Source organism: Xiphophorus maculatus, chromosome 12 (assembly GCF_002775205.1).
Source record: "Xiphophorus maculatus strain JP 163 A chromosome 12, X_maculatus-5.0-male, whole genome shotgun sequence".
NCBI lineage: Eukaryota > Metazoa > Chordata > Actinopteri > Cyprinodontiformes > Poeciliidae > Xiphophorus > Xiphophorus maculatus.
The window spans coordinates 1,685,382-1,697,454 of record NC_036454.1 but is presented as its reverse complement, the minus strand read 5'-3'; the positions used below and the strand labels follow the sequence as shown (position 1 = coordinate 1,697,454).

The following is a 12,073-nucleotide window of genomic DNA, read 5'->3' as shown; positions in this document are numbered from 1 at the left end:
GTTGTGGAGCGGCGGGAGGTTCTGGTCCACTCACAGGGTGCTGGGGTCAGAGTTCATCCACATGCTGTAGCTGCTGTCTCCATTCCTGAAGGACGTGAGGCCGACCTGACCTGCAGACACACCACCCATCATCATCATCATCATCATCATCATCATCATCATCATCATCATCATCATCATCATCATCATCATCATCATCATCTCCAGAATGACCCCCGGCGGCGGCGCCCCACCGTCTCTGATCTTCTGCCTCAGCTCGCCGGAGTTCTTCTCTATGTTTTCTCCCAGGACGTCCCAGAGGCTGTTGGTCTCCAGGTACTGGTACACCTGGATGAGTGGGAGGAGCCTATCGACCTCTGCTACTGCTGACCCAGGAGGAAGGCTGAGGAGCCGCTTGAGGCCCTCGGGGTCCAGTATGACTGACAAGACTTCGCCTGGAAGCTCGCCTGTTAGGAACAACCATCCTGATCATTTCTGCAGACCTGAAGAAGTTCAGCCGCGGCGCCTCCGCTCCTCGTCTCACCGTTTATGGTCAGCTGTCTCTCCACGGCCGAGTTGGGAACCACGTTTTCTGGCAGGATGTTCTTCAGCACCACAGTCCGCTTCTCTGAACCTGTAGCAGGAATCCAGACCAGTGCAGGTGAGACGATGACGATGGCGAGGATTCGAGGTGAACCAAGATGGAGTCCACAAACCGTAGAGTCCCTGAGGATCCAGTCTTCCCCCGGAGTTCACTTCCTGTCTCACTCCTTCAGGCTGCAAACAACCAAAGCAGAACTAATGTTTAGCCAAGCTGACCACTGGTAACTGCTGACATGGTAAGGACTAACGGTGTCCAGAACAAAACAAGGCAGACAGGTTCAAACTTTGTATGCTCCAAGTAGAGTCCGTCATAGTTCACATACCACCACACGCAGCGTCTTCTTCACAACGTCTTTGGCCCCTGACTGGGTGATGAGGGTGAAGGTCAGGGTGTGCTCTCCAGGCTCCAGGCCCAGCAGGGTGAAGGTCACTTTGCCCACCTCGCCCGCAGCGAGGATGCTCCAGGTGCAGACCGTGGTGTGATGCCCCTCCTGCCTGGGCGTCGGCCGGGACTTCAGCAGGCAGAGCGCCGGGCCGACCGTCAGCGTCACGCAGAACTGAGACACAGAGAGGAAGCAGAAATTAGAGCGCTGCCAGGTGTGTTAGCCCCTCCCCTTCCTGCGTAGAGGAACACAGGAAGTGAGCTCCTGCTGGTCATCGGAAGAATCAGCTGTAAACTCAGCCAGCAGTAATGATCTGAGTGTTTATTATGGGATGTGTGGTTGAACGGACTTTGATGTTGTCGTCCTGCTGGTTGTAGACGGAGCCCTGCAGCTCCAGCTGTTCCCCTCGGACCACCTGGTAGGGCAGCGGGACGTCCACGCTGAGCGGCTGATTGACCGACACCTTCACAGGATCCGACACACACATCCCTGACAGAACCAGAACGACTCGGCGGTTAGGTTCATTCCTGCAGGCCCCTGAGGGGACCGCGACGGTCTGAAGTGATCAACAGATGGAGAGGAAACCCACCACCCTCTGGAGACATGCCAATGGCTTTAACCACCCAGGTGGTCAGAGAGTCCGGCAGAGTCCTGCTGATGGACAGTTGACCTGACCTGAAGAGACAAACACCAAAGCTGGATTAGCTGCTCCAGCTGATGATCATGATGATCGGTGCTTTAAACAGAAGCTACAGAGTCTCCACAACAGCTGGGCAACATCTGGCTGCAAAGAAGTAGAGACTGCCCAAATGTGTCGTCTGTCCAGTCCAGGCTGTTGTAGGGCAACACTGAGGGGTTTCTCACAGCAGTCCACCAGATCTCTGTACTCAGCCTCTTGTCCATCTCTGATTCTCCCAACAACTGCAGAGTAATCTGAGTATTTCTGCAGATGACAGAAGTCAGACTTGTGGAGAGAGAAAATGAACAGTGAGAGTCCAGAGCCCTGTGGAGCTCCTGTGCTGCTAACAACCTGGTTAGACGCTCAGTCATTCAGTCTCATAGATCTGTGAGATGCTTCCCTGATAAACTCCTGGATCTGAAAGAAGTGCAGTGCAGAAACTTCTGCCTTGCCAAGAGAAGCTGTATGCATTTCAGAAACACAAACAGCTGAAACCTTTTCAGAGCAAAGAAAGAGACGTGGTGATTGGACCAGCTAACACTGGGAAACTACTGCTCAGCAACCTGAAGGAGGTAAACAGGGCTCACCTCCTTCAGTCTGATGCTGACAAGCTCTGCTATTCCACCACCTTTACTTTGTTGTTCCTCCACCCAGGCAGAGAGACTCTGGAGTCATGGGAATTATCCACCAGTCATTTCTAAGTGAGAACCAATAATCACATCTTCCTGATTCTTCTGCTGGGATGCTGCCAGGTCCATCAGGAGCCCTACACTCCTCCTTGGGTAATAAGGATGAAAACGACATATTGAATATGTCCAATCCATCCAGGAGACGAAATGAAAGTCCTCAGCTAACTCTTCTCAATCTGGAGGAGCAGCAGCAGCTCCGCCATCAGCGCCCCTAGAATATGGAGGCTCTAATGTATAATTATTGAAATAATTGAATGAAAATAAACTAATATGACTGCAATAATTGACAGAATAGAATATTCTTTGCACCGTGGTTCATTAATATTAACAGAACTGAAGAGAGTCGAGTTCCTCTCAAACGCCAAACAAGCGTTGATCCGTTGAGGTGCGTTTGATTTGTGCTACCTTGCACGCTGCACCTCCCACAGCCAGCTCTCTGGAAAGTAGCTTCTCACCAACAACGGCGCCTCATCGAAGTTTGCGCCTAGTTCAGGAGAGAAACACCAAGTCAGGCATCACAGTCAGGTCCAGAAGGAACGGACCAGAACCGACCAAACTCACCGTGACGTCCCAGAACCAGACTGTCGCTCTGGTCCAGCTGCTGCTGGAAGAACTCGCAGCACTGCCTGAAGGCCGTCTTGCACTCTTCAATATTTTGTCTGAGCCTCTGGAAGGTCTGGTTTGCGTACTCCTGGCAGGTCATGCCCTTTGGCATGAACTTCATTCCCCCTAAGCAGCAGCTCTTCCTGGGGCCGAAAGTTCTGGCTGCAGAGAGACGGACCCAGACAGAACCCGGTGACTGACTGACGACCAACAACAGCAACTGTTTTGGCTGTTTTTGCAGCATTGCTTTTGTTTCTGTTGTTTTATGTTTTTAGTCACTTTGGATGTTTTAAATCTTCATGGCTGTTTGCAGGGAGATTTATTTTTTTATTATTTTGTCTTTGCTTGTTCCAATAATCCCCTCTACACACACAAACAGTTTAATATGTGAAGCTTTCTTGAATCTTTGAAATGGTTTCAGGTTGTAGCTAAATCAGCCAAACATACAGACCAATCAATCAAATAATTTGTTTATCTTTAGTTAGTTATTACACATATAGATGTGAAAGAGGATTAAACTAGGAACGGGAAAGTCAGACGGACGTAGCAATGGTGGAATCGTACCTTTAGCTTCCTTTTGTGCGTTGGACAATTGTCTCTTTGAACGAACGGCGGCTGTACACGGCTCATCTGTGAAACAAGCCGCCATTACTGAGCAGATGATGATTGTTTCTGATTCCTTACTCTGAGTGATGGACGTACTGCTGGATGAGGGGGCGGCGTTGGTATTGGTCATAAAGGTGAGGCCAGCCAATCGGAAGACGTCGGCGTTGTCTTTGCCGCCGCCTCCTCCACAGCCCAAGTCGCTCTGCTCGAAGTGACGAAGGACCTGCGGGCCACCGTACATCCTGTCAGAGCGCCGCTCGACGGCACTGCTCAAAGCAACGCAACAAACAAGCTTAGGTCAAACTGACGGTTACCATGGAAACAGGGTCCCTGTAATTTCGTCGTAGGCTGAAGACAGCGGAGTCTACGGCCGACAGAGCCACCATGCTGCCCTGATTGGTTCTGATGTCCAGCTTGATGTTCTCCTTCGGCTTGTAGAGTCTTTCCTGGAATAAGATGTTGGTCTGATAGACAACACCATGTTAGCCGGTGCCGACACATTTCAGAGGAATTCCTGCTGATGAACCAGAGACGCAGCCAGACTGCAGCACCTGGAGGCCGTTGACACACTTGTCTTTGACTTCCATCCAGACGGAGTCCGCCACCAGCTCCATCGTTCCTTCTCCGTCCAGGACGTAGTAGACCAGCAGCCTGATGGACGGCACCATGGAGGCCGTCACCAGGAAGTTCAGGTTCTGTCTGCTGTCAACGCTGGAGGCAAAGTTCTGACTATTAAAAAACACCACCTTCCCTTTAGACAGCACCTACGGGGGAGCAGCAGTGAAGCCATCAGTAACTATGGCAACAGGGGAAGCACTATGTGCGACCGCCTCCTCACCAAGTAGTTGAGAGTCCTGATGTTGAGGTAGGAGGGAGCAGCGGTGTACACCTGGATGTTGGCGTAGTGGCTGACACGGAGGCTGTGGCCGAACATGGGCGTGTTGATGTAAAGGTACCGCTGGTTTGGGGAGTGATAGGCCACGGCCTCCAGGGTCAGACTGGCCTGACTCTGAGCTGGCAGGGTGGGGTCCGCCGTCTCAAACTGGGTCAACAACAACCAGACCAGTTACACCAAGAGTACCAAAAGGACAAATCTGCTGTTTTTGTCCCACCTAACATTTCAGTTCATCAAGCTCAGTATTAGGCAAACAGAACCTGAATGAATATGAAAAACACTTTCTAAAGCTTAATAAACCTGCAAGGGGGTCAATACTTTTCACAGCACTAGAGTGACAGATCTTCCTCACCTTCAGCTGCGCCCTGACTGCATTTTTCTGGGGGTTGCAGATAAAATACAAGAGGCCATCAGATCCACTGCTTCTGCTCTCCCCACAGGACATAACCTCGCTTCCTCCTGTGTTCATGAACAGCTGACGCTCCACCAGACGCACCTGCACCAGGCTCACCGGCTTGTCCAGGTGATCCTTCACCAACACCTGCAGAGACAAAGGGCCTGTGGAGCTGAACAAGGTGTGGGCCGCGGGGGAGTCAGAAGGTCCAACCAGATGTTGCCTCTGGTCCTGGAACAACTCAACACCTGGAACGCCTCAGTGGAGGTCCGTTTCCTGGACACGTCTGGAATTCATGCAAAAGGAGCCCAGACCAACTAGTGTTAAACACTTTTCAGGTGTGACTCCATGAAGCATACCTGGATGTTGTAAGGAAGTCCAGGTTTGATGAACGGAGGAGTCGAGATGAGGCTCAGACGGTACGGTGACCTGACGAACTTCACAGTAGCAAACTCCGCCTCCTCAGTGATCCCACCTGGAGGGCGACATCCAGTCCAAACGGTGAGAAGGTGAGGACCTGGTTTCAGGGTGATATGATGTCAGCGTACCTGTGTCCTCCTTCAGCAGCACTGCTACATACAGGTAGCTTCCCACCAGGCTGTCCAGGTCTCTCGGTCCATCGTGTTTGTGCAGAACCTTCTGCATGTTAACGGTCACATCCAGTTCACCTGCCGGAGAGAGCTGAGAGGAGACAAACCAACCCCATGTTGGAGATGTCTCTCAGGAGTCTCATCAACTGCCGTCAGAGAAGTCTTTGAGACCGGTGCGTGTCAGGGCCTTACTCTTTCTCTGGTGACTGATGTGGGAATGATGACAGGAGCGTTCGTCTCTCTGACGTATCCATAACGCAGATACACCTCTCCTTCAGCCACCGGAGCACCATGGAGATACCTGCCAAAGGTCAGAGCACCGCAGGGTAAACATGGCCGCTCAGCTCGAACATCTGAGCAGCTGGAGGAGATCAGGCCTCACCTGGCTGAAATCCTGAAGTGGAACTGACTGAACTGACTGTGGCTGATGAAGTTTGTCTGTGGGTTCATTTGGATGGAGAAACTAGGAAGAACTGACAGAGGAGGAGAACATCACAGATCATCACCTCCACCAGCAGGGCTCATATCAAACTCCTAGACGTACCGTATTCTTTAACTTCAAAATCTGTCTTTGCTTTTGTTGTGAAATCATCTGTGTAGGAAGCTTCTATTGTCCAAATTCCCAACCTGCAAGTACAGAGAACTCAGGAAGACCTTCGGGAATCATCCGAAGGTCTTCCTGCCTCGGCAGAGGTCTTCCTTACTTTGGTTTGATGGGAATCCTGAAGGGGTTTTGCATCGACGGGATTCCATTGTTCACATCGATAATCTCCACAACATCTACCGTGATCTGATCCGGATCCTGTCGGGAACAAAGATGTTCATTGACATGGCAACAAATTGTCAACTCATTTATGGTCCTGGGCTCATCGGGCTCACCTTGAAAGTTAAGAAGACGCTGCGATTGGCTGGTCTCAGCTCCTGGTTCATGGAGAACGCCCTCACTTTCACTGAACACATCACAAACAGTTTATTCTGCAAACCTGAGCAATCTATGTTCAACCAGAATCTGAGTGAAGAACCAAGAAGGGCCGACCTTTCTGATGAGGCGTGTAGAGCGGTTTGTCTGTTTGGATGAACAGGAAGCCGTTGGATCGGGTAACCGGGATGGACAGGTGACGGTTGATCCCATTTGATTGGATGTGAAGAATCACATGATTCAAATCCTTATTCTCTGGAAGTGGCAGCAACTAAAGAGACGCAGAAACACAGGAATCAACACCCAGGTGTTTTCAGGTACACTCCATGTTGAGCTGCGGTTGCCACTAGTACATCTGGTCTTAACTGTTGTTCAGTGATGTTGTTATCTGTGCATCATGTTTGTTGCTATGGTTTCTCAGTTTTCTGTAGTTTTTTTGATCTTGTTCAGCAGGTGTGGAGGCAGACTTCCCCTGTCCTTTTAAACCTTTCTCTCTTTATTTTCCATTTTATTTCCATTACATTGGAAATATATGTAACAAATGTCTAATAAGTTCAGCGTCATAGTGGAAGCCATCTGGCCTTCTCCTCGCCACACTGCTGGACATTTTACAGAAATCATAATAATAATCAGTCAGGTGAGTAATGCAGAGTGCTTCAGAAGGATTTCTCACCCGGACTTTAGCGACGCCCTGGTAGTTGTTCTGGCTGTTGAGCCGCAGGGAGTCCTTGGACAGTTCCCTGTGATCCGGAGCCATGGAAGTCTTCAGGAAGACGTAGACGGTTTCCTCCATGGAGGAGCCAAACAGCTGAACAAACACCGTCTCCACAGCTTCCAGGCACACGGACAGAGGCGCTGTGATCAGGAAGCTGACAGAAAGAGATGCCATCACTGCTGGTGGTGAAATACCACAGAAGAAGAAGAGTCTGTTCACCAGCAGCACGCCGTTATGAATCTGTTTATTATGATATAATAAATCACAGAAATCCTAACGATGAAACTTAGGGTGCATTCAGACCGGATAGTCCGGTAGACTTGGTTCGATTGGGGACTAAATTGCAACATTTGTTACATTTTCAGAACTCTAGTTCTCATTCACACTGCAGTGAGTCAAACAAACTAAAACTAACTGAATAGCCTGTTCCCCCCGTCGCCTGTGGGGGCGCTGCACCAAGAACTACTGAAGGAATCGACAGAAAACCTCTGAAGAAGAGCAGCAACTTCCTTCTTCACAAAAAATAAACATAAACGGAGCAGTGTCAGATTTTTGCTGTAGTAGGATTTCTTCATTGATCTACTTTACTAGTCTGGACATCGCCTGTTAGCCGCTAACGCTAGCGGCCTGTTAGCCGCTAACGCTAGCGGCCTGTTAGCCGCTAATGCTAGCGGCCTGTTAGCCCCTAATGCTAGCGGCGCTCCTGTCCACTAAACCAGGCTGTTCCAACGCGGGATGAGCAGGAATCACAAAATGATCTCAGCGCCTTTATTTCTTACCCGATTTCTATAAACATGACTTAAATTAAAGCAGAGAAAATTGCTGATGTTTGTAAGTTTTCTCCCTGGATATAAATCTATAAACAGTTTGGTTTCTGTCAAGATGCAAGAAAAGACTAAGCAAATTCCTCCATCCTATTCGATGATTATGTTTAAACAAACGAGGCAATTAGTTCAGTTTTTGTCATTTATTACAGGTTTAAAAATCACAGCAGCTGCAGAGCGCCACGGCAACGGGACAATAAGCTGATAAAAAGTTGTAAAACAACTTAAACCATTTATATTCTGCTTTTCCTTGCTTAGTGTCGGCAGGCAGACCTGTTGACATGACAACATCTCCTTTAACCCGCAGAGCAGAGAGCAATAAATGACCAGAATGTCCTGAACTGTTTCTAACTGAATCGGTTTCTAGCCAGGTTGCATTCAGACAGGTTTTCTACCGTTTTAGAGTCCACTTCAACCGGACCCAGACCAAGGTTTATAGGAGGATCAGAGTTCGGTTTTTAAGTCCATTTAGTAATTCAAATTTGCATTCAGACCTCCCCAAAAACTCGGACTTTCTAGACAAACGGATCAGAGTCTGATTCGGGAATCTGATCCTGGTTGGTCTGAATGCAGCATTAAGGTTCCCAATCAGAGGCCAGTCTGACCAGAAACCTGCAGGATTCAGTAAAAGGAATAAATGTTGAGCATCAGAATAAATCTGGACAGAAGGAAAAGTTCTGTGAACTTTAAGGTGTTTTTGGTTCGGGTTGTCATGGAGATCCACAGAGTTCCTCTGAACTTTGATGTTTGTTGCCATTGATCATTTTCCGGGATTCTGCTGTAAATATTTGTTCACCAGTTGAACCCGCTGGCTCGTGTGTGCGCCCCCTGCTGCTGGTCAGGTAGAAGGCAGAGTGGAGAGACCTCCACCCAGGTAACGGCCTGCTGAGCTGGTCCAGCTCAGCAGGTCATGTAAACATGATGAATCATCTACTCTGAGGCTCGGTTCTGGTCCATCCGTCAGATGATTTCTCCTCCTGATTGTTTCTGTGCTGAAGAAAAATAAACTTTCCAGAAGCAGAAGGTCGTCGTCCAGCAGAGGAGAACCAACCAACCTTCAGGAAACTGACTTCACGTTTGCTGAGTTTCCTCCTTTAGTCCAGTCTGTTGTTGGATCAAAAACAGCTGAAAGGTTCAGACAGGAAGTCAGAAACAGGTGGGGGAGGGACCAGGAGGCTGCCGGCAGCATTGGAGGAGCTGCAGAGTTTCCAACCCGTTCTGGTTTGGTTCTACAGGGACCAAAGCGTCGCCTTGCAGAACCGCTTCCTGTTGGCTTGGCCGCCGATCCAAACGGTCCTACGGACGTGTAACACGGCGGTGTGAGCGTCATGATGTGGGGTTGCTGTGCCAGGACTCCTGCCACGAAGACTTGGTCCAGTTAAAGGACAGACTTTGGTTTTCACATTTTTCTTTGCAACAGATTCAGTTTTACAGGATTTCTGTCAGATTAAAGCCAGAAAAGTTTTGAAATGTTCTTCATTTAATTTTACACCATAACAACCGTCTCCATAAACTAACCAGCAGCTGGACGATCATCTCCAACATAAAACAACCAATCACAGGAGCTTCACTTACGATTGACTCTGAGCGTCCGTCCTCCAGCACAGAGACCAAACCCAAACCAGCAGGACCAGCGGCTTCATCCTGAACGGCCAGACTGACGGCCAGCGGCGCCGAGCGTCTCTTTATCGCTGATCGATCCGCTCAGACGGCAGGACACGGGTCGGACTTTTCCTCTGGGACGGGTTGAGTGTCCCAAAGGTGAGTTTACTCAACCTGCTGTGTTTTCCAATCTTACCCAACACCCACGACCCGACAGAGAAAAGCTGCTGTGAAAACTAGACAAAAAACACTGAAATATTTGGGTTTTCCAGAACCAGAACTTCCAGAAGCTGCTCTGAATCCCTGAAGACCAACATGAGAACATTTACCTCTCTGAGACACATTTGGGTTTCTGGCATTTCTCTGCATTTTTATAGAAACTAGAAATGTTTATCCAGGCTGATCAGAACCAAACGGACCGCAGGAGGACTGTCCAGTTGGACCAGAACCTGGACTGAAACCAGCAGGGAACCAAACGGTTCCTGGTTTTATCCAAGTTGATTTCCAATCAATCAACTCAGCTACAAAAGTTAGCTGGACAAATGTAGCACAGTGGAAAGACACCTGCTTGATTTAGTAAATATGGAGGGGCTGGTTGACCTCTGTTGACCTCTGTTGACCTCTGATGACCTCTGATGACATTTATTAATATCTTTAAAATGATCGTCACCCTCTGGGTCCCAAATGTTGGAATAGATGCTTTTAAACACGACTCAAAGAATCCACAATAATCCTGTACCTGGACCTGGAACTGGACACGGACCTGGACCTGGTGTGAGCTGACCGTTCTGGGACTGGACCTCCACTGCGTCCTCCTGGGTCATTTTCATGCAACATAAAGTTGCGTCTCTTCAGGAACGTTCCTGAACGTTTCTTTCGGACGAGGATCTCTTTAACGTTCTCAGTGTTGAACCCCTGGAGGTTCTGAGGTTCTCCCACCTGAACGTTCTCCCTGGGTTCAGCTGGAACCATAGGACTCATTTCTCACCTGCAGCTCCAAATCTCCTCCTGGAAGCGACGGATAGAACGTCTCCTAGAACGGGACTGGATCACATGGGGAACCATGAATGTTGGGGATTGAAATGTTCCCAACATCTATGTGTGGTTCAGGCTGAAGATATTTAGTTCTCACATCTGGACCTGGACACTCCAGGTCTCTGTTAGACCAGGAGTGTCCAGGTCTCTGTTAGACCAGGAGTGTCCAGGTCTCTGTTAGACCAGGAGTGTCCAGGTCTCTGTTAGACCAGGAGTGTCCAGGTCCAACAACCATCCAGCAACCTGAACAAAATGAATGGGTTGCTGGATCACCTGCTGGATGAGGGAATTCAGCCATTTGATTCAGGAATGATGGAGACGCATCTAAGGATGTTTCCTTCTTGATGGTTCGGTTGACCCGGTTCTACTGGAACCAGAACTCCATCCTCTGCTCCACCTCCAGCTGCTGTGGTTCTGACCCAAACCAACCTGTTCCCCTCCTGGCCTGTGGGGGCGCTGCACCAAGAACCACTGAAGGAAACGACACAAAAACCTCTGAAGACACTGAGAGCAACTTCCTGTTTCACCAGATGGAAACAAAATGGAGGCGTCAGATTTTTCTCTTTAGTCTTTGGCTGAAGACCAGGAGCCATTTCTGCTGCTAGCGCTAGGCTAGCATGTTAGCTTTGGTTGTATTTACCCAGAATGCCCTGCGCTGTAGTTCACTTCCTGCTTTTGGAGCGGTCTCTGGTCTGCTAGGCTTTCACATTCAAACTGAACCCAGACCGAGGTTTGGAGGACCAGAGGTCAGAGGTCAATTAGTGTTCACACCTCACCAAATGGACCAGACTTTGACTAGGCAGACGGACTGGACTCAGTCATCCTGTGTTGGAGGTTCTGTTCTGGTTTCTGTGGAACCTTTGAAACGTCCAGAGACTCGAGTTCAGGAGAAAAACTTTATTAAGACTTTCTAGAGGTTTATAGTCAGAACTTCCTTTATAGTTTGATACATTTAATGAAATAAAGTGACAGCAGAGTTCAGTCCATGAAGCACATCTCATGTTCTTCCACAAGCTGAACCGTTTCAGAACCGACGTCCAGTAACTTCGTGCCAAAACGTCTCAAAGGTTCTGGCAGGAGAATCCGAGCCTGGAGACCCGACAGAACTTTTCTTCACATTAATATTCAGAACATTTAAAGCTCCAGACAGTTTGGACCTGAGGTTCTGTCTCTGTAACGTCACAACCTTTAACAGGAACCAGAAGCATGCAACGCAAACACGACATCAACAGAACATGGGTCATCATGCAGCTGGGCGGTCGGAACCGGGTCCGAACTCTGAGTGTCTGATAAATATAGGAAATAATTAATAATCAATAAACCACCGAGTTTATTTATTCGGTTTCTAGGATTTTATCGGCTGATCGTCGTTTGATGTTTCTGGACTTTTAATCTTCGAACAGAACCGGGCTCATCAACACCAACTGGACCTGTGTTTGTGCAGAAATCTTCGGTCAGCTTGTGTTCGGTGATTGGTCAGCTGACCACGTGGCCGGCCCTGATTGGCTCACAGCACCATGGCGGGGATGTGGTGAACCAGGGAGGCGGGGTGAGGCA

General features: G+C 49.1%; 2 protein-coding genes across 4 annotated transcripts in view; both read right to left on the bottom strand.

The window, feature by feature from the left end:
• c5 (complement C5) overlaps window positions 1-9,563 on the bottom strand; it is a 31,275-nt gene extending 21,712 nt beyond the window's left edge. The window contains exons 1-25 of the mRNA XM_023343286.1: window positions 9,455-9,563; window positions 7,014-7,209; window positions 6,458-6,611; window positions 6,301-6,371; window positions 6,126-6,223; window positions 5,966-6,048; window positions 5,804-5,894; window positions 5,614-5,722; window positions 5,380-5,512; window positions 5,191-5,306; window positions 4,790-4,978; window positions 4,381-4,584; window positions 4,094-4,306; window positions 3,857-4,006; window positions 3,639-3,765; window positions 3,501-3,566; window positions 2,895-3,098; window positions 2,739-2,817; window positions 1,555-1,640; window positions 1,315-1,454; window positions 906-1,139; window positions 696-756; window positions 524-613; window positions 234-446; window positions 35-110 (exon numbers count right to left, since the gene is read on the bottom strand). Coding sequence (XP_023199054.1) covers window positions 35-110; window positions 234-446; window positions 524-613; window positions 696-756; window positions 906-1,139; window positions 1,315-1,454; window positions 1,555-1,640; window positions 2,739-2,817; window positions 2,895-3,098; window positions 3,501-3,566; window positions 3,639-3,765; window positions 3,857-4,006; window positions 4,094-4,306; window positions 4,381-4,584; window positions 4,790-4,978; window positions 5,191-5,306; window positions 5,380-5,512; window positions 5,614-5,722; window positions 5,804-5,894; window positions 5,966-6,048; window positions 6,126-6,223; window positions 6,301-6,371; window positions 6,458-6,611; window positions 7,014-7,209; window positions 9,455-9,522 — 3,251 coding nt within the window. The 5' untranslated portion in view covers window positions 9,523-9,563. The remainder of the gene's footprint in view (window positions 1-34; window positions 111-233; window positions 447-523; window positions 614-695; window positions 757-905; window positions 1,140-1,314; window positions 1,455-1,554; window positions 1,641-2,738; window positions 2,818-2,894; window positions 3,099-3,500; window positions 3,567-3,638; window positions 3,766-3,856; window positions 4,007-4,093; window positions 4,307-4,380; window positions 4,585-4,789; window positions 4,979-5,190; window positions 5,307-5,379; window positions 5,513-5,613; window positions 5,723-5,803; window positions 5,895-5,965; window positions 6,049-6,125; window positions 6,224-6,300; window positions 6,372-6,457; window positions 6,612-7,013; window positions 7,210-9,454) is intronic.
• Window positions 9,564-11,398: 1,835 nt separating this feature from the next.
• Window positions 11,399-12,073, bottom strand: part of LOC102236301 (PR domain zinc finger protein 12-like) — a 7,000-nt gene continuing 6,325 nt past the window's right edge. For all 3 annotated transcript variants that reach the window (XM_023343288.1, XM_023343290.1, XM_023343289.1), the window contains one exon: window positions 11,399-12,073. This exon is cut by the window's right edge. In XM_023343288.1, the coding sequence (XP_023199056.1) occupies window positions 12,024-12,073 (50 nt within the window). In that variant the 3' untranslated portion in view covers window positions 11,399-12,023.